This window comes from Trichoplax adhaerens, genomic scaffold, assembly GCF_000150275.1.
Source record: "Trichoplax adhaerens TRIADscaffold_4 genomic scaffold, whole genome shotgun sequence".
In the NCBI taxonomy this organism is placed as follows: Eukaryota; Metazoa; Placozoa; class Uniplacotomia; order Trichoplacea; family Trichoplacidae; genus Trichoplax; species Trichoplax adhaerens.
This window is the reverse complement of record NW_002060946.1, coordinates 2318819-2337326: the sequence shown is the minus strand read 5'-3', so window position 1 is coordinate 2337326 and position 18508 is coordinate 2318819. Positions and strand designations below refer to the sequence as shown.

The window sequence follows — 18508 nt, the reverse complement described above, 5'->3', positions numbered from 1 at the left end:
TAAAGAATATATTATATCAATCAGCTACACATTTAGATTACTATTCATTTTCTAGTTTAGTATCTGCTGACGTATTTGGTGTACAAGACAGACTAGTTGATTAAAATGTAGTCACTTACTTAATATAAATGGATTGCACCATTGCCGCTTCTCTAGATATCATTGTGACATTATTTTGATCGTTCAATTTATTATCAAAGTATATAATTTAAACGATATATTAAAACACTCAAAGGATGTACAAGTATAATAATATATCACGTGGTTACTGATAATTAAGCATACCAACAGCAACATATTTTTCGGTATATTTGGGAGATGATTTGTATCACTTATCAGATATATCAACGTAGATATTACATCTCGGCATATTCACGAGATTACATCGGTCAATTAGATATCGAAGGTGTCATTTTAAAAATATGTTGACTCTAAGAGGAAACATAATGGTATAATTTGGCTATTGATAATTAACTCTATCAACAGGAATAGTCCTAAAATGCTTAAAGAATTTGCTATTGAAAGAGGCAGATCTATCAGGTAAGAATTTAGTTTATGGAGATCTACTCATTACGATTGCTTCATTGAGATGAAGTATTTGATACGGAATTAAAAAAAGAAAGAAAAATTGCATAAAATACTTAGCTATTGTGTATATGATAATAGAGGCCCATGGACGTCTATAAAAACGTTTAGTGCTGACCTTCGTGGACCATCTAATTTAGTTGAAGCAGGTAGAGCTCATAGTATCATCTTCAAACGTCTAATAAATTAACATTTAATCTACAAGTTAGTTTATAGTAAAGATTTTAATTTATTCTTTTAGGGTTACCACAAAATTTCAAAGAATTCGAATGTATTGGTCAGGTAGGAACTATAAGGGATTGTAAAAAAAATACCAGAAAGGTTGATGTAATATTAAAACGGTCTAACTTTAGTACTTTTTTGCATGACTTTACAAGCACTATTTCTCATATTATTAATTAGTCACTACAATAAAGCATCTTTCTCAGTATTTAGATGGAATAATTCAGATCTTATTTGTTTTTTATGTCAGTATTTTCGATTAATGATATATAACAATCATGGAGGTGATCGAACATGTTTTCATAGCATCAAATTCTATGGAGTTGGTAAGGCACTATCATAATCGTTGAATACTGTCTTATCGAAATATCTTAATTCTATTATAACAAGAAACTATTGTTGGAGAAATAATATAGATTAAAATTATCATATATTGTTCAAATATACTATCATTGATCATTAGGAGTTGTATCATGACTTCTGTGATGACTTCTATTGTGATGTCGTCTGCATACATTTTAGATACTGCTAGATGATGAAAGTGTTAATAGAATATTGTTGTTATTGCTGATAATATCTAAATAAAAGTGCTAATTAAATCAATGTACAGTATAATATGAACTATTTTGGAAGTACTGAAATCAGCTCGTTTTGCTACCAAATTTGCTTTGATATCTTGATGCTTCACATAGTACTTTATCTACATAAGCAAGAACTACATTTAAAAAAACCTCCATGCTTGATGCTGCATTATCTATCATACTGCAAAAATATTTATTATAATTGTATCATAATAATAATCTGTACTAGGGTACTGAAGACAGAACCACTGATTCGTAATTTATTTTTACAACTTCTAGAACTTGGAGTTATGCGTTGGTTTGATAAAATTGGTTTTGTCGCATACGCTGAAAGTTTTGCTGTTAACGTAAGTTAATCAAAATTTTGCGCGCTTGTTGAATCTAGTAAACAGCATTCATTCTCTTATCTAAAGGAATAAACTAGGGTATCATATGTATTTACAATATCGGTGATATACGTAGCATTTATTACAACATTATTAAAATTTTTAATTGGCTAGGGATACAATCAAGTGTCCAAACTTCTCAATTTAAAATTGGATAAAATTACTGAATTGGCAAGTGCACAATTGTGGTTGTAGTTAAGATGGATTATATCGGATGGGGCATAATGAAACTTCCTGTGAAACATAACACAATTTGATGGATAACATACAGCATGTTCATAGTAGTTCGTATAACTCTGCTATCTTTGTATTTTAGGTAAAATCAAGTAAAATTGCTGACAAGATCGTCAATCGAATTGCTGCATGTAAACGAAGTAAGGGATTGCTTGCCACTTGTATTTTACAATTAAGTTATAATTAGATTAAGAGTAAAGCAGTTAATTTATATTAAAATACAATGTATCTGTAAATATCAACAGGTGCCTTGACAAAACTGGAATGGGTAGTTCCACCTCAAAATATGGTAGTTGAAAACCATGTGGTAAAGAGAATTTCTAACTTTCGATGTCAATTATAATCATATTATTGATGCAAATTTGTAAATTGATTCACATTAGCTAAACCCTTTTACCGTGGAAGGAGATCCGCATAGCAATGATATCGTAACAGTTACTATTCGTGGAAGTATGCTATTATTCCTTCAGCGAGAGTAGATCATATTATAAAATATATTACAATAATTTAAAATGTAATTTGAAATAGGAATTGATGGATGTTAATGCTTATTTGTAGGCTCCGGCATATTGATTGGTGAAACCTCTTTGCCTCTGATATCATGCGATGATCACCCGTCGCTGGCTATATTTACTGAGCTAAAAATTTCTGATTGTAAGTATTACGTAATAATCTCATAAAATAAGTTGCTTGTAAAATTTAAGTTTGATACAAGACAGTGACTTAAAAGCAAATTACATCTTATTGGTAAGCTGGAACCTATATGCTAGAAGTTAAATCACAAGAAGATTCATCAATTTACCTTAAGGCAAAAGAGACCATTCATGTCGGTAAGTCAATATTTTAATCATCGAAAGTGTTTTTTAAATTTCAATACAGATAACACATTTTACTGTCATTTTGTTGGGATAGAAAAAGATATTAAGAGCAAGAAAGCTATTGATGATGCCTTCGATGAACTTAATGATTTACTGATGAATTCCTAAATAATTCTATGGTTGCATTGATTTAAAAACGGCAACTTAAAATTTTTTAATGGTTAACAGGTTTATCATCATCTGATCTATGTATCCACCAATAGCAATTGCTGACAACATGATACTGTATTATCACATTATCTGTAATTAAAATTAACTTTTCGTCCAGTAAGAATCATACACTGTTAACTACAATTAATGATCAAAACAATAAGCAGATACAGTTACAATAAATGATATTTACTATTGTAATAAAATGAAGTTCAAATTTTTAGTATTAAGATATGTTACTGTATAACCACAAACAATCTGAATGTGTTCAAAGATGTAATTCTCAGTACCGTAAGCGCAATTTAAATCATCCATATTCTTTAATAACACAAAAGGTTAGTTTTCATGTAATAAAATTTTAGTACGATTTTAAATCTTATGATAATTATCATTTTTCTTACGAGTATCTACAAACATAGATGTTAACTCTAAATAATATCAACTACTAGATTTATCATCATTTCATAGCTCAATAAGTAAATAGATTTAGTAGATAAATCACTAAAAAAGCAGGGATCATCTTTGGCTATTAACCACATCAATGCAGTAATACAGTATGAATAAAATTATCGCGAATAATTATAGCATATCTTTTCGTCATTTATTTTACAGAATCCATAGCTAGTTTAGATTAAGGGTATTACAGGCGTCGTAGTTACGACCAACTATTTACATGATTATCGCAGTACCTCGTAACTTTTTAGTGAAATTTGTACAATACTTTGCGCATGTAATTCCAAAAAGCCATAATTTCAATCCTGATGCTAAGAAATACTATCGCAGACTGTTCAAAAAATTTGGATGTTCAACACCACGAGGTAGCAAAATATCTCGATCAGCCTTTGGACCTTCTTTTTCCTTTAAAAAAGAAATATTATTACGTTGTAATGACTGTATAGGGTAAAGGTAAAAGTATTGACAAAGTTCGTGGCTTTGGAAATGAAAACAATATTAATTTACCTTGTACATCCCAGTTTTTTTGAAGTTGATACCTTGACATTTCCTAGGAAAAATAAAAGCAGTGAGCCTAACTGTTTAATTTAAGAATGTTGAAATTTATGAATCTTCACTATTTACAATATATGATAAACACAGGAGTTACAGCTGATTTACCGGCAAGGCACTATCGGTATAATTTGATTGTATGTGATAGTCCTATAATTACAATTTCTACATTCAAAAAATCGCTTCCTTGCTTTGATACGATTAACTGTATGATTGTGCTCCTTGCAAAGTGGAGAGATGCTCTGGGCAGTATATCTGCACTGTAATAGAAAGATCACAGGAATGTCTCGTTTCATTAAAATTACTCTTCTAATCCGTTTCTCCGTAACACTGCCATTATAAATTCAACATATACGAGTATATATATTCAGTTACCGCTTTACAGTGATATGCCGATACAGTTTGATCTCGAATTGATTGGAGCTGATCATATATTTTTTCTTTTCGTTCTAATTCCTGGAAATATAGTTCTTGCCTTTCCAAATCCATCTAAATTTGAAATCGATTACAATTAGCTTATTTAATTTTGGATACACTAAATTAATGTTGCTTACATCAGTTACAATATTTTCAAAAGCTGATTTTGCTTCTAATAACAGTTGACCCTCAGGAGATTGTAAATCTATGGTATTCAAATCTCCAAGTATTCCTTTTCGCTTCTTCTTTACCGGTGGAGAATCTTTGTTGTCTTGGTTGGCTATTAACACGATTACAAAATAGTCGATAAGTTACAACTAAAAGTGTACTGACTTAATAAAGAGCGGATGCATTTTTAACGATTATGTCGTACAGTTGCTATTTTTCTCTAATTGACGATTTGAACGTTCGACGTTATCTTCTCGTCGTTTGTTGATTCGTTGAAGGTCCTTTTCCGTTAGCGTAACTGACGTGCTATTAGGATCGACATTTTTTAAGGGCTTTTGTTTGACAATAGCTATTGCTCTTTGCTAATAAAATTAATAACATTGTTAGGAGTAAAGAATCGATATCTACGCAAGATAGTTAAATAAGCTAATCATAATGTACATGTTCTGTCGATGTGAGAAGTAATTTATAAACAGTCTATCATGTTAAAATGACAATATTTACATATCAGATTAAGAATATGTTGGTCATTGTTCAACAAGTGGTCGAGACTATCGCTTGGTAACATTGGTCACAACCGTTAATGACCTCATTGAAATATGCAACTTGTTATTAAAGAGGCTCAATCAGCTGGTGTTTTACAAATTTATAATAGCTACTAGTAATAATGGAGATATACCTATACTTAAAAAAGAATTTTATGCGTAAATATACAAAACATCTTACAAAGCAATACAGTCTGCGGTTGCATTGAACTGAAACCCTATGCACCTAGCCATTAGAAATTTTCGAGATGTACTGTACTGTACGGTACTCACACGATATGGTACAATATCACAAATCAAATTTTCATGTATTTTTACTTTAAACATAGTACAGTGCATTTTATAGAGAGGGTTTAAATCAAATTTCAATTTAAGCCCTCCACATCAATTGTAGAAAACAAAAGATTCGCACAGATTGCCTACATAATTTACTTACCTTCGCTGCACAACGACTTATCTTCGATGGTAAATTAATAAAGGCACCCGGTAGCAAACCACGACCAAGGCGCGGGCCAACTTTTTCAAAATTGACTGGTGTAGTTCCTGTTTTTGTGGCTTCAGCATGAACTTTGAGTAATTGTGAAGCTGAAAGAGCTTTCTCTGACACATTTTTGCTGTCTGTTACATAAGAACGTTTGTTAGTGACTACAGATTGTTTAAGCCATTACAATATACGATTCTATTTACTTTATTAGCAATTAAGCACAATAGCACGAGGTGGCCTTAAGTAGGAATTTTACCTTTATGTAATTGATCATCAGTAAGGTGTTGTATTATATTCCGTGAGCCAACGGAAGGAACTTGTAACATTTTACGACTAGAAAAGAAAGTTTAGTCGTATAATCAAAAATTAGTGAACATTTTCAGTCATTTTTACAGCAACAGATCTAAATAACTTACAAAGATTCTTGATCAATCAAAGGAGATCTATTAACTTTGCTACCACTTGAATTTTCTCTCACAGATTCTACACGGGAATTATTAACGCTAGTACTTCCTGCTAATGTTTGTGTTAAAGGAAATGAAACGGTCTTTACTTCCGAACCACCTATATCCTTAAGAGAAATTTTTTTATTTTGTTTCGTCGGAGGTGGAGGTTTCATCATGAACGTCTGCCCTTGGTAGAAATATATATCTTTTTCCATCTTCCTTTTAAGAGGAGCATATTTAGGTACATGTGGAGCACCATATCTGCAGGAATCATTCAAAAGTTACGAAGATAATAAAAAATTAAACTAAATTGTAGTTTTAACGCGTAATTCTAGAATTTGTGCATGAAAAGAAGTTGTGTAAATGTACAGATTTTATCTATACCCGTGCTGGAATTCCATCCTGTGCGATCTCATTTTTTTGTAAACGGTGTGAATGTGAAAGTCACAGTATTCAGTCTTTGATCTTATGAATAGATAGAAAGAGAATAATATAGATAGGCTGCAGTAAGAAAATTATAAGCTACAATAGTATTACCTGTCGATCACATTAGTACATACAGCACCATCATTCCTTGTAGCTATGCATTTGCCCATGTCTTTGGACATACCAACAGGCAGTAACTTATGAATACAATCTAGAGATAGTGAAATATCGTCATACTTCTTGCCCTACGGTGAAAAGATACAATTGTATCACTTTGAGAATAGTAAGCTTGTCAAAACTACCAAAAAAACAGGTAACATTTTCATAGAAGATGAAATGTTATTTTTATTTCATTAATTAACCTCTTTCGATTTCATAACTGTTGCATTGACAACAGCGATAACGGTTCCTTCAACTATTTTCCAATGTTCTTTGTAAGAATCCCCGAAGAGGAAAAGTGAAATGGTGGTATTAAAATCTGATAATTTTAAGATACCATACGTTTTACCCTGAATAAGAATTTAAAGAGAAACTTTTGTTTAGAATTCAGTTATGGATAATATGAAGCGAGTAAAAAGGATGGCTAGTTTTCACTAGTATTGCATAGTACAATGCTGTAACAAATTAGGGAAGACAGTATGAACTGGCATAGAGTTAAATCGATATAGACTATCATCGCATTATAGATTTTAGTTTATCCTGTCGCCTCTAAAAAGTAACCTGATACGTATTATGGGTGCTATTGGACCGAACATGTATGCAATAATAAAACGTAAAGAATGGTTTGCTTTAAATGATTAGTATTCATTTTAAGTCAAGTTACTATAAGATATTTGATTGCAAATATAGTAGATTGATAATTTTCGCTATCATTGATTCTTATTAACGTGCAACCTTACATTTGATGCTTGTTTAGGGGGTAACTTTTGGATAATTACTGCCATGATTACCCAATTATTATCATCATTTAATTTGTCTTTCTGCCACTTCAATTCACAAAGTTTAACGAACTTCTTATCTTTCATTTTTGTGTCTAAACTTACTGATGATATAACCGGCTTTCTACACATATAAGTAACAGAGAAAATTGGTAAGGATAAGTATAATGTATTTAAACCTAAGGATAGGGATTTTTAAATTTCTTTGCAGACTTACACTATCCTTAAACCGGAATATTTCTCTCGATCAGCATCAGATTTATTTTGATACTTTTTCGTTGGTGCTAGTAACGATGACAGAATAATTATTGTGAAATACCTTTAAAGAAGCTACCACAATTGGATTTATTCTGTTAAAAGGTATGCTACAGTTACGAGTATCAATCGCACATTACTGTACACCTAGTATTACTATAAGCAGACCTTGTATGTCGTTTTTCTTTTTTTGCAATGGCCGTTGTGTAGTATGTTTGCTATAATCTAATAATTAGTTGTATAAAGTCAATAGGCAGATTCCAATTACAATTTCTTAATTATATATAGTTGAAAAAGAAATCTTGTGTCTACTAAATTACATCCGATCTAGTACACTATCATAATTTATCATAGCAGTTTATCTTAAAATTTCATGATCGAAAATATGTAGTTGGTAAATTAACAACAAATAACTTTCATTTAAATGATATACGTTATATTACGTTGCATAAATATTTATTTAATTACCAATCACGGATAATTTTACTATTTTGACCATGATCGATAGCACGTTATAAATTAGTTATAATTACGACAGCCAGTGTTGAGCTGTATGAGATTTAACCTTTTTTATAACAAAATTTTAAATACTAACCGACTTAATAACTACTAGCTTCGTTGAAGCAGCAAGCTAGAGAGTTTACTGTCTATGCATGCAGAAGTGAAAACGAAGGCTCTCCTTTTGCCTCAATGATATTTATAATGGCTAGATATAATCAGGTACTTACCGGCGTTTGTCTTTTCACCCTGCAGTAAATTCTTGGGCGTTGTTGGTTTCGTGTTTCCTTGTTGATGATTAAAATTGTTCAAATGATTTTCTAATGTTTTACATTTATTTTTGTACTTTGCTAATTCATCTGTAAGAAGAAAAAAAGCTGCTTAAATTGATTTCATGATTGAAAACTTTTCAAATTTGCTTTACAGGAAGCATCCATTAAAGTTGTCTAACGTTGCATGTAGATTAGGTCAGGCTAACTTTACTGGGATATATTGCATTAATTTTAGAGTTCGATTTATTAGTTCTCAATGCTACATTGCTCATGCTGTCATATTAATCGTATAATTACGGCTTGTTCAACTCTATTTCGTCGCTTTATGTTTATTTTTCCTGAAGTATTCATTAACATCTTATAATATACTGTATGCATACTTCTTTCGTTCATAACTACGTTGGACTGCTTTGCATTGCTTTAAGAATCTCATTTATTACTATCCGATATAATAATGCAGACTATTCAGTCATTTCTATTATTTCTTTTATTGGAACTGCTTGGCTTTCATGATTTTCATATTAATTTTGTAAAATCCTTTAACATTTTTAATGTACGCTTTCAGAGCATACACGGTTAAATATTTGCCAATTATCATACTAGACCGTGCTGCAATCTTTTTATACTCTAGGTTATTACCGTTCAATGCCAGATCATACTTGGATCATCTACAGTATTATTTTGTTTCATTGCTAAGCTATTTATTAAAGTTACTTCCATTTTTAATGTATCATTGAAAATAGTTATACATTTCGTATTAACAGGTGTATAGCAAGTTATATGCTGGTCAAGAACTATTTCTCCATTTAGGTCGTATTATTTTCAAGAAGTAGCTCATTACCGTCGAGTACAAACTACCCATATCATCATTTACAACATTACAGTCGTTTAATTTGAGCTTAGCCAGATTCTTAGAGTAGCAGTATTACACGAGTTTATAAGGTTAAGGGTCTTAAAACTGTCAAGTTTCGAAGGAGGAATTTTACTTTGATAATTTGTGGTAGAAATTGCAAATCATCTGAAACAAGACTTACTTAAAGCATCTACCATGGAAAAATTTGTATCATTTATGCTATGGTTTGCATCTTCTTTTTCGTCCATTAATGACAGGAGCGTTTCAAAATTGTCTTTAGAAAAATATAGAAATAAATGAATTCGATCATTAATCACCGAGATAAACGGTATATCTTGCCATCTTTAAAATTTTCTATCCCATTTTTCACCGCTATCATTGATTACGAATACACTGTACGGTAACTATCTTTTCGAAATAGTACAGAAATAGATCCATTCTATCCGCTATCAGAGATGTAACCAACTAGTCTATCTTGCCATCTTGAAATTTGACTTCCCGTTTTGACAGCTCTCATTGAATACTAAGCAAAATGTCTTTTAGAAACCGTATAGAACTAGATGAATTGTATCATTTATCACTGATGAAAGGTGATGCAACTACTCGTAGCCTAGTCAACTTTTGAAATTTTATTCTATTTTTCACAGCTATCATTGAATACAAATGGTCTTTAAGAAATAAAGTAGAGATAGATCCATTCTATCATTTATCACTGAAATCATTAATCCATCTTGCCCTTTTTGCAATGCTTATCCTATTTTTACAGCTATCATTTAATGCTAACCTGGGTCAGCCATGTTGTTCATGTTGTTTCTCTCTTTTCTGAAGTGAATGCAGTATGAGGTTGATCAGGTATGAATGAGTTGGAATTTCCCGCCATGGTTGACGCAAGCGTGGTTTAGCACGTCGGAAAGATCTACAGTCTTTACTATGACACCGATTGAATGTCACTGTACAGTACACTGTACAGTACAGTACAGTACTGTACACTACAGTAATGTACGGTAACTGTCGTGTACTGTACCGTATTGCACTGAGCTCGCCGTTATCTGTCGCCAACAAGTGAAGCAGACGGTTGACTGAATCGATTCACTTCACTCACCGTGGCGTGCGTCACGTCCAACGCCTCAATCATTCAACATGGCGCATGCTGGCGGAGAGAAATGGACCAATACCAAACTTTCACAGACGATTACTTTCCCTTATAAATTCTATAAAGCAAAATTTTATAACTGGATCAATTGTGCAGTAATGACATCGTCGTTTCTACTTTGTAAAGTATTCATGGGTAAGATACAGCTAATGAATATTACACTGGCTTGTTACCTGCAGGAATTGTTATTTTCTTAGCCATCTTGGCTATTCTACAGCACTGCAACGATTACGGGTCTTCATTTCTCCGTCCACATTTCCTTGTACAATAAATTAATCAAGTCTTGATATTATTCTGTTTATCGTAGACCGATTAACTTATGGCAATCGTTTTAATCTTGATCGATGGAATGATGCTGTTACCAAGCGACCTCCTCATGTTGGACTAATTACTGTTTCTAATCATCACTGTTGTGTTGATGATCCTGGTCTATTAGGTAAGTTTATCATTCTATGCTGCTAATCAATGCCTAAAATAGATTACTACATATTGCACAGCTGTCTATCATGAGTAATTTAACAGGATTGAATGGGATCTATCTATATCCAACTCTAATAAAGTATAGAAATGTATCAATGTGTAATGTGTAATAAATATGTTGTAAACAAATTCAATTTAACTGTCGGATCAATTAGTCAAATTAATCTTTGAATCCAGCCAATCAATCATAAATTAAATTAAGAGACATTACACTGCTGTCTACCATTAGTAATTTAATCTATTTCGGTATCCTAACTCTAAACCATCTTGGGCATGTACCTACTGATGCTTTATCATTTTGTACTTGTTCATATGGATCTATGGACAATTTCAAACGGGTGTGGACATTGTTTTCCCCTCAAGGCCTACTACCTGCCTCTACTATTATGCAGTATAAACTGATGAGATGGTAGAAATAAATTGTCAAATTTCTTCTTTTTCAATGTACAAGTCAAATTCTTGATTGAATTTTTATCGTGATTGAAAATTGTTGCTGTCTTCTCTTTGGACTATACTAGGACTCTAGCTGCCAATAATATCTGCTTTACCAGCTTTCCTTTAACCTTACTCTTTACAAGTGGTCGGGTAGGCTACGATACTTTGAGGAAATGTAGTATGGGAATATTTCAAATTATTACTACCTGTAATGTAGAATGGTGTACTTTCTAAATGTTAAAATTTGAATCAATGATAAATTTATCACTTGCATAGGTTGTTCCTGTTGTCCGTGGAGATGGCATTTATCAGCCAGGAGTTGATTGGGCTATAGAAAAATTAGATGAAGGTGATTGGGTGCATATTTTCCCGGAAGGTAAATGCTAATATCAATTTTCCTTTATCAAAATGAAGCTACAGCACTTGCATAAGTAAGATTACAATAATTTTGTATGGGTTGAAATCGGAGATAGAATCGTAGAATTGATTGTACAGTATTTTGAATTAACATAATCCTTACCTCAACGATATAAACAGGCGGAGTCAATATGGCTAAAACCCCAATGAGGATCAAATGGGGTATGTAACACAAATTATTCGTAATAATCAAGCTGTATAAATTAATCACTTTTAAGATTTTATCTAGATTAAAGTAACTTAAGCATATCTTTCAGTTTTAATTTATTAATTGCTTTTCTTGGATTATAGGTATTTCAAGACTAATAATGGAAGCTAAAACCCCTCCAATTGTATTACCTTATTGGCATGAAGGTGAATATCTAAGCAGGAACTTAGTCTTTACTGATGATTGTCCAACGGATACTGTATACAGTAACCTGTGTCGCCTTAAACCTGATCGTTGATTAGTCAGGATTTAAGATTCAATACTTTGAAGCAATTTGATTATTTCTGTGTATGTCGGCACTATATACCATATGCTTTGTCCTTAATTCTAAATGACTGCGTGCTTTAGTATTGGTAAGTCAGCCTCTCTAAATGTTGAGCTAGAAGTGCTCCCTTATCTCTGCTACATTCCGCTTCTTCGACTTGCTCGTAGCTGTAGTCTTAGTTTGTCAAGTAAACATTCCTTGCTGGTACTCATTTAGTAACAGTTATTAGCGGATAAATTATACATTGAATTGTCGGTTTAAAAGGGATTCGTAAATTATTTTAAATAAAACTATTGTATAGTTCTTCGATCTATATTAGATATAGTACAGCTTTAGTTTGGTCTAGTAAAATGAATGAATACTGTATTCCATTTTTATTTATTCTCTTGAAACAAATAATTTACTTAGGCATGGATGATTTACTACCAAACTATAAACCATATATACCAAGGCCGTTTAAAGTAGGACTTTTATTTTATTAATCAATGATATTTCATTAAATCTAAAATTTAAAAAAACTATGTTATCAACTCATTTATAATTTCTAACCATTCTATGTGATATACTATGATAAATATAAAGAAAGTAACATTCAATGTTGGCGAGCCAATACATGTGGATAACTTTATACAAGATCATAGAAGGCATAAACTAAGCCTGGTTCGTTTAATTATAATGACTGCTTAGAAATGCTATTAATGTTTATTCATGATTAATTTCGTGTTACGTGAAGTGACAGTGATGTCAATATTAACATGTAATTTTATGTATATTTGATTTAATTAACTAATAGGCTGAAACTAGAATTCGAATAACGAATCATATTCAAGATAGATTATATGAGCTTGGTCGTAAAACTGCCAAACTCCATCTTGCTCGTTCACCACAACATTAGGATAACTTTATAAACTTTTATGCGGCGGAGTGTAATTTTTGACTGAGCAATTTGTTTAACCTGTACAGAAAAGGAGATTCTAGTTTACACCATCTTTAAATGCGAAATTAATGTTGATATATGACTACCTCTAAGTCATAATGTAATAGGTATATCCGTATATATATGAATATATACATCATGAAGCGAATTTATGTACTTACTTAAATTTCGGTCAATGCTGAAATGATTGATTCAATTGATTATTATTATAATTTATCACAATAGCTGCGCAATTTTACTTTGTCTGTTAGTGGTTTGATCAATTTGTAGGTGGCGGTAGACGAGAATAGGACCTAATTGTTATTTGCAGACAGTTTTAATATATTTTTCAACTTCATGATACCAAATTTTTACATCATTCATACAAAAATAGAGTTGTAGTAAGGCTTAATTGATTGTTGCTATCAATTTGCTTGATATTTAATCTGGTTCGAGAGTTATAATTCAAAGTATAGGACACTCTTCACTCATAATACTGCCTTTTTAAAGAAAGTGTTTGTTAGTTGCTTACAATATGCTATTATGGTATGGATTAAGTATTACAACCTTGTACATAACATACCAGATATCCTTATACAAATAGAAATGAGCTACATATGCTTTTTTTCTGGTCTGGTTCTGAACGTAACAGAACAATTTTATAGTGCTAGGCTAGAAAATTTACTTTCAGACCTATTAAATAAAAGCCTAAAGCTTTTCAGTAAAATTAAATTATTATAGAGCATATTGGCATGCACTACTAACTTGACATTTAAAAAGTGCATTCTTTGTGTAGGGACTGAAATATTCCACAAAAATTTCAGATACTTGTATCTTTATAGGATTCAAACGGTTACAATAAAATCAGGCCTATTAATTAAAATTCTAAATACAGATCTTGCTGATATGCTGGATTCTATAGAAGATACTATTTTATAGGTCTCTGCTGGGAAAGTCGTTCCATTGCGATTCTTAAAGGACTTACAGTACAGTAGTCGAAAGTGTGTTGTGCTTAGGAATTGCGTAGACCATATAGAATTATATATTTCTTATATATTTCATTCTTGAACATGCTGCTTGGAAAGTAATTACAATTGTATTTTACTGTAGTTAAAGGCAGATACGTATTTCAGATGCCTACTCGTAGTTCTAGGTATACCACATCATACCGTATATTTATTGACCATTTTGGCAAATGCTTCTAGTAAATGATGCAAATATAAACGCTTACTGGTTAGAGTTTATTAGAGTTTATACAGTAAAGTAGAAGATGCTATCGAGTAAATTCAAATTTCCTACTTATAGATATACGAGTAATTATCTAATCATAGGCTGACATCGTATAATCGAACAGTACGAGTTAGTAGTGTAAAGGAATCTTAGCCGAGATCAAGTCTACATAGATTTCTAAATAGCGCTTATAACTTTCAAAACACTACCGTACAATATACTCAGCCGCATATGTAAATAGCAGGCTAGTAGGTGTTTACATGCAGTAGGTATCATAGCTACAATTACCAAAGAGAGAAAGAAGCAAAATATAAGATAGTAAATTAAAATATTAGGTGCATTAACTAAATATGCTACTGTATACATATCTATTACAGAGGGGTATACTGTAGGCTTAAGGTATATTCATGATGATTAGAGTAACTAGATAGTGATATAGTAATTGTAGCAATCAAAATCACATTTTGGGATCCACAGAGATGGTAGATTGGAGAACAAAGTGTATTAATTGATATCTAATATAGAGATACAATTTTATTCCGTAATTTCAGAACTAGTTAATACAATGGTATCCTTATAATTGAAATCAAAATCGCTGGTTGACTGCGACATTAAGTCATGTAGACGTTGGGCTGGAATGCCTATTGATAGGAAAAGAAAAGTGAGAAAAATTTGAAGCAGTAATTTCGAAAATTTTTTAATCATTTTCGTTCGTTGATAAAGTCATTTCTCAATATTAAATGTTAATCTCGTGCGCACTTTCTTAGTGCAATTTGTAATCTAAATAACTCATATATAAAGTTCATAAAACTTTAAATTTTAAGATTGGCTGAATGATGCATTATTAAACTGACTATTCTAATCTACTGAAAATGATGCCGGTAAAAACGAAAAAACAGTATGCTGATGATTTGGAAAAGAGGTTGAAAATGACTAATGATGTCTTAATTGGATAGATTAATTACTTATTTATCTAAACTTAAGTATTTATTAAGACACAGATTGGATTAATTGAGAAGAAAATGATAATAATGATTCTGACAGGTATACAAAATTGTAATTGCAGAGCCTGATCTTGTAATTATTGCAAGAAGTGTAGTTTGATAATTATTTATTAGCTGATATTCTTGTTGGTGACATTAACGGATTGATAAATTAGAAGTTATAGGCGTGAAAGAACATGATAGATGATTACCGGCACTTGATGATGGCTAGAGTTATAAAATGGAAGGAAAGCTATGGACGAAGCTTATCTCAAATACATGATCATCACGGTGTTTAACTACGTTACAATCGCTGGTTATGTGGTCAAAGTGCTATCCTGAAATCGCTAGTTATAGAGATTAGATACTTGTTGATTTTGCTAGTCCACGATTAGGATTGGGTAATGTTGATTTGAACAAGGATTAAACTGCTACTTATTCAGCGATCTTATGTTAAAATGTTAAAGGCGCAAGATTGATTATGAAGAGCATGAATAATTTCGCAGATCTATGGCTAGAAAAAGTGGCTGAAATTGATCACCGAGTAAAAATATACAGTGTTACCGTGTATAATAAAAATCTCAAAATAAGAAATACTATAATATTATATTAAGAAAATTAATAAAAGGTATGTTAGGAGCTCTTACTTCTTTCAGCTTTCCTTTTGTAACGCCGATACAGAATAACTCCAACAATGAATAAAGCGATGGAAGCGACTGCTAATCCGCTTGCAATTCCAACATAAACACCAATTCTATTATCATGATGCGGCTCTTTAGGTGGCGGATTAGCTGAAAGATAACGAATTATAACTTTTAGACCGATAGAAAAAGACGGAGAAGAAAAATAGTCGATTGCACCGATATCATCGAAATAAATATTTTTTCTAGAATGTAAGCTAATCAAGCTACTTTTCATTAAAGATGGAATGGATCACGCAGAATAGTACATTTGCTTTATTTATATTTTTATGTTACACTACTTTTAGTGAAATGATAATAATGATGAAATACGAGCAGAAATTTCCCTATCCCATATACTCTATCATTGCTAAAATGAAACATCAGCATCAGCGATCATAACAAGCCTAATTTCTACAGTTATGACCAGAATAAGGGATACGATAGCCTTACCTTTCGTTCGGGCTTCGGTAAATTTGCCTGATGAATAACCGTAAGGATTAACCGCTATAATACGGAATCGATATAATGTATCGGGATTTAATCCGATAATTTCGGTAAAAGTGTTAGTTGTCTTTGAAGTACTTGTACACGACGTGCAATCACCGCTTTCGCCGTCAAATATCTTATATTGGGCATAGTAGGTTACTTCGCTTAAGCGATATTTGCCATTGTAAGTAATAGCATTCCATGATAACGTTGCTGTTGTATTTGTTAAACGTGTGCTTACAATATCACATTTAGATGGCTCTAATCCTAAAAGATCGGCATCGGTAGGATAAGGGAATGATCAAGAGACAAAGATGAAATGTAATCGGTTAGCAAGTGTGAAAAAGTTTTCAATTTATACCGGTATAGAATCGATTGCCGAATCAATTGTAAATTTACCTTGAATTTTACCACGTATCCAGTCGCCTGCTCTAGAGCCCGCTGGATTAACTGCTATAAGTCGAAAGAGGTAAAATGTAGGTGCATCTTCATAAATGACAAATGTTAGAGAAGTTTTGTTAGTGTTTCGAGTCCTATGGTACTGTTTTCCTGCAGGTACGGGAAAATCATCAATTGAAAAATATTCTATATAGTAGACAATATTTTGAAATGTATAGCCGCCATTATCTCCAACCGGCATCCAATTAATTGTGACTGTATTTACGAAGATGGTGATGTTAAAAATAGTAGGCTGTCCTGGCAATCCTAAATTAAAAACAAGATTAAGTGCAATAATATCCGTCATAAATAGTCAGATGTATAAATTATTTTATTCAGTATAATCTGATAATTTTAAATGCTGTACATATGTAAGGATTTATAATTTACAGCACCATAGATAATTAATGAGTTTTCTAACTATTCATTATATAGACTCAATCTCCTGAATTTATGGTATAAAATTATACCCCTGTTATAAGAAACTACCGTCATGATATTAAGTCATTAGTGACTACGGTATATCACCGAAGTGGCTTCTATTTATCAATAAGCAAGAACTTCAATTACTGCTTCATTAGTTAATCCGGATAAAATTTAATTGTGATCTACGTCATATAAATTGATATCTTGGTTACCTTTGGTTCTCATCACCTTCCAAAGTGAGAAGCTACTGCCAGCTCGATTTTTCGTCTCCACACGAACCTGGTAAGTAGTATTTCCTTCCAAATTGGTAATATTGGCATAACCCATGGATTGGGTAACATGTATGCAATCAATACATGTCATAGCAGCTTCAGGATTTTTCTGAATGCCAGCAGTAAAATCGACACTATAAGTGACATCGTTTAATTGATAGCCACCATTATAACTTATTCGAGGCCAAGAAACAATTGCTGAGTATCCTGTTGTGATTACTTGAGAAATTTCTGCCCGATCAGGAAGACCTAATTAGTGATAGAAGAGTGTAGCTAGTCTAAAATGACACAAAGTAACACGGATGAAACACTAGATGCATTTAGCGTCGATGGATTTCAAAATTAGATGGACTACCTTTGGTTGTGACAGCCTTCCAACTACTAACATTATGACCGGCTGGATTAGAAACAACAATTCTAACAGCATAAGTCGTATTTGCTTGCAGATTCTGAAGATACTCATCACCATCGCGACGAACTGATGGAATAAGCCAGCAGCTATTACAAGAATCTCCATGGCTGTTCCAGTTAAAAGATGTAGATGGAATCCAATATTGAACGCTAAAATTGAGTTGACGCAAAAAATATCCACCGGTACCTTGAGCAGATAGAGTCCACTTTATATGGGCCTCATTTTTTCCTGTGTTAATGTCGACAATTGTTGGAGCACCTGGCGGACCTAAATATGAACAAGCGAGATATAATTTGTAATGATCGATTTCAATCTTGGTTTAATTCAACATTCGTACTCATTTACATATATGTTCTAATGT

At 32.2% G+C, this 18508-nt stretch overlaps 2 protein-coding genes across 2 annotated transcripts; one reads left to right on the top strand and one right to left on the bottom strand.

Annotated features, from left to right (window-relative positions):
• Nucleotides 1–3810: 3810 nt before the first annotated feature.
• Nucleotides 3811–10140, bottom strand: TRIADDRAFT_55391 (uncharacterized protein; the record flags this gene model as incomplete). Its single annotated transcript, XM_002111370.1, has 16 exons — nucleotides 3811–3894; nucleotides 3997–4039; nucleotides 4150–4301; nucleotides 4417–4530; nucleotides 4596–4738; nucleotides 4832–4988; nucleotides 5608–5789; nucleotides 5912–5988; nucleotides 6072–6362; nucleotides 6639–6772; nucleotides 6890–7036; nucleotides 7427–7589; nucleotides 7683–7749; nucleotides 8449–8577; nucleotides 9525–9617; nucleotides 10128–10140. 16 exons carry the CDS (start codon nucleotides 10138–10140, stop codon nucleotides 3811–3813), a joined length of 1989 nt encoding a protein of 662 aa, XP_002111406.1.
• Nucleotides 10141–10594: 454 nt separating this feature from the next.
• On the top strand, nucleotides 10595–12274 carry TRIADDRAFT_55390 (uncharacterized protein; the record flags this gene model as incomplete). The annotated part of the gene is made up of 7 exons (XM_002111868.1): nucleotides 10595–10631; nucleotides 10804–10932; nucleotides 11340–11385; nucleotides 11495–11561; nucleotides 11688–11787; nucleotides 11949–11990; nucleotides 12120–12274. The coding sequence occupies 7 exons, from the start codon at nucleotides 10595–10597 to the stop codon at nucleotides 12272–12274; spliced, it is 576 nt and encodes a 191-aa protein (XP_002111904.1).
• Nucleotides 12275–18508: the final 6234 nt, after the last annotated feature.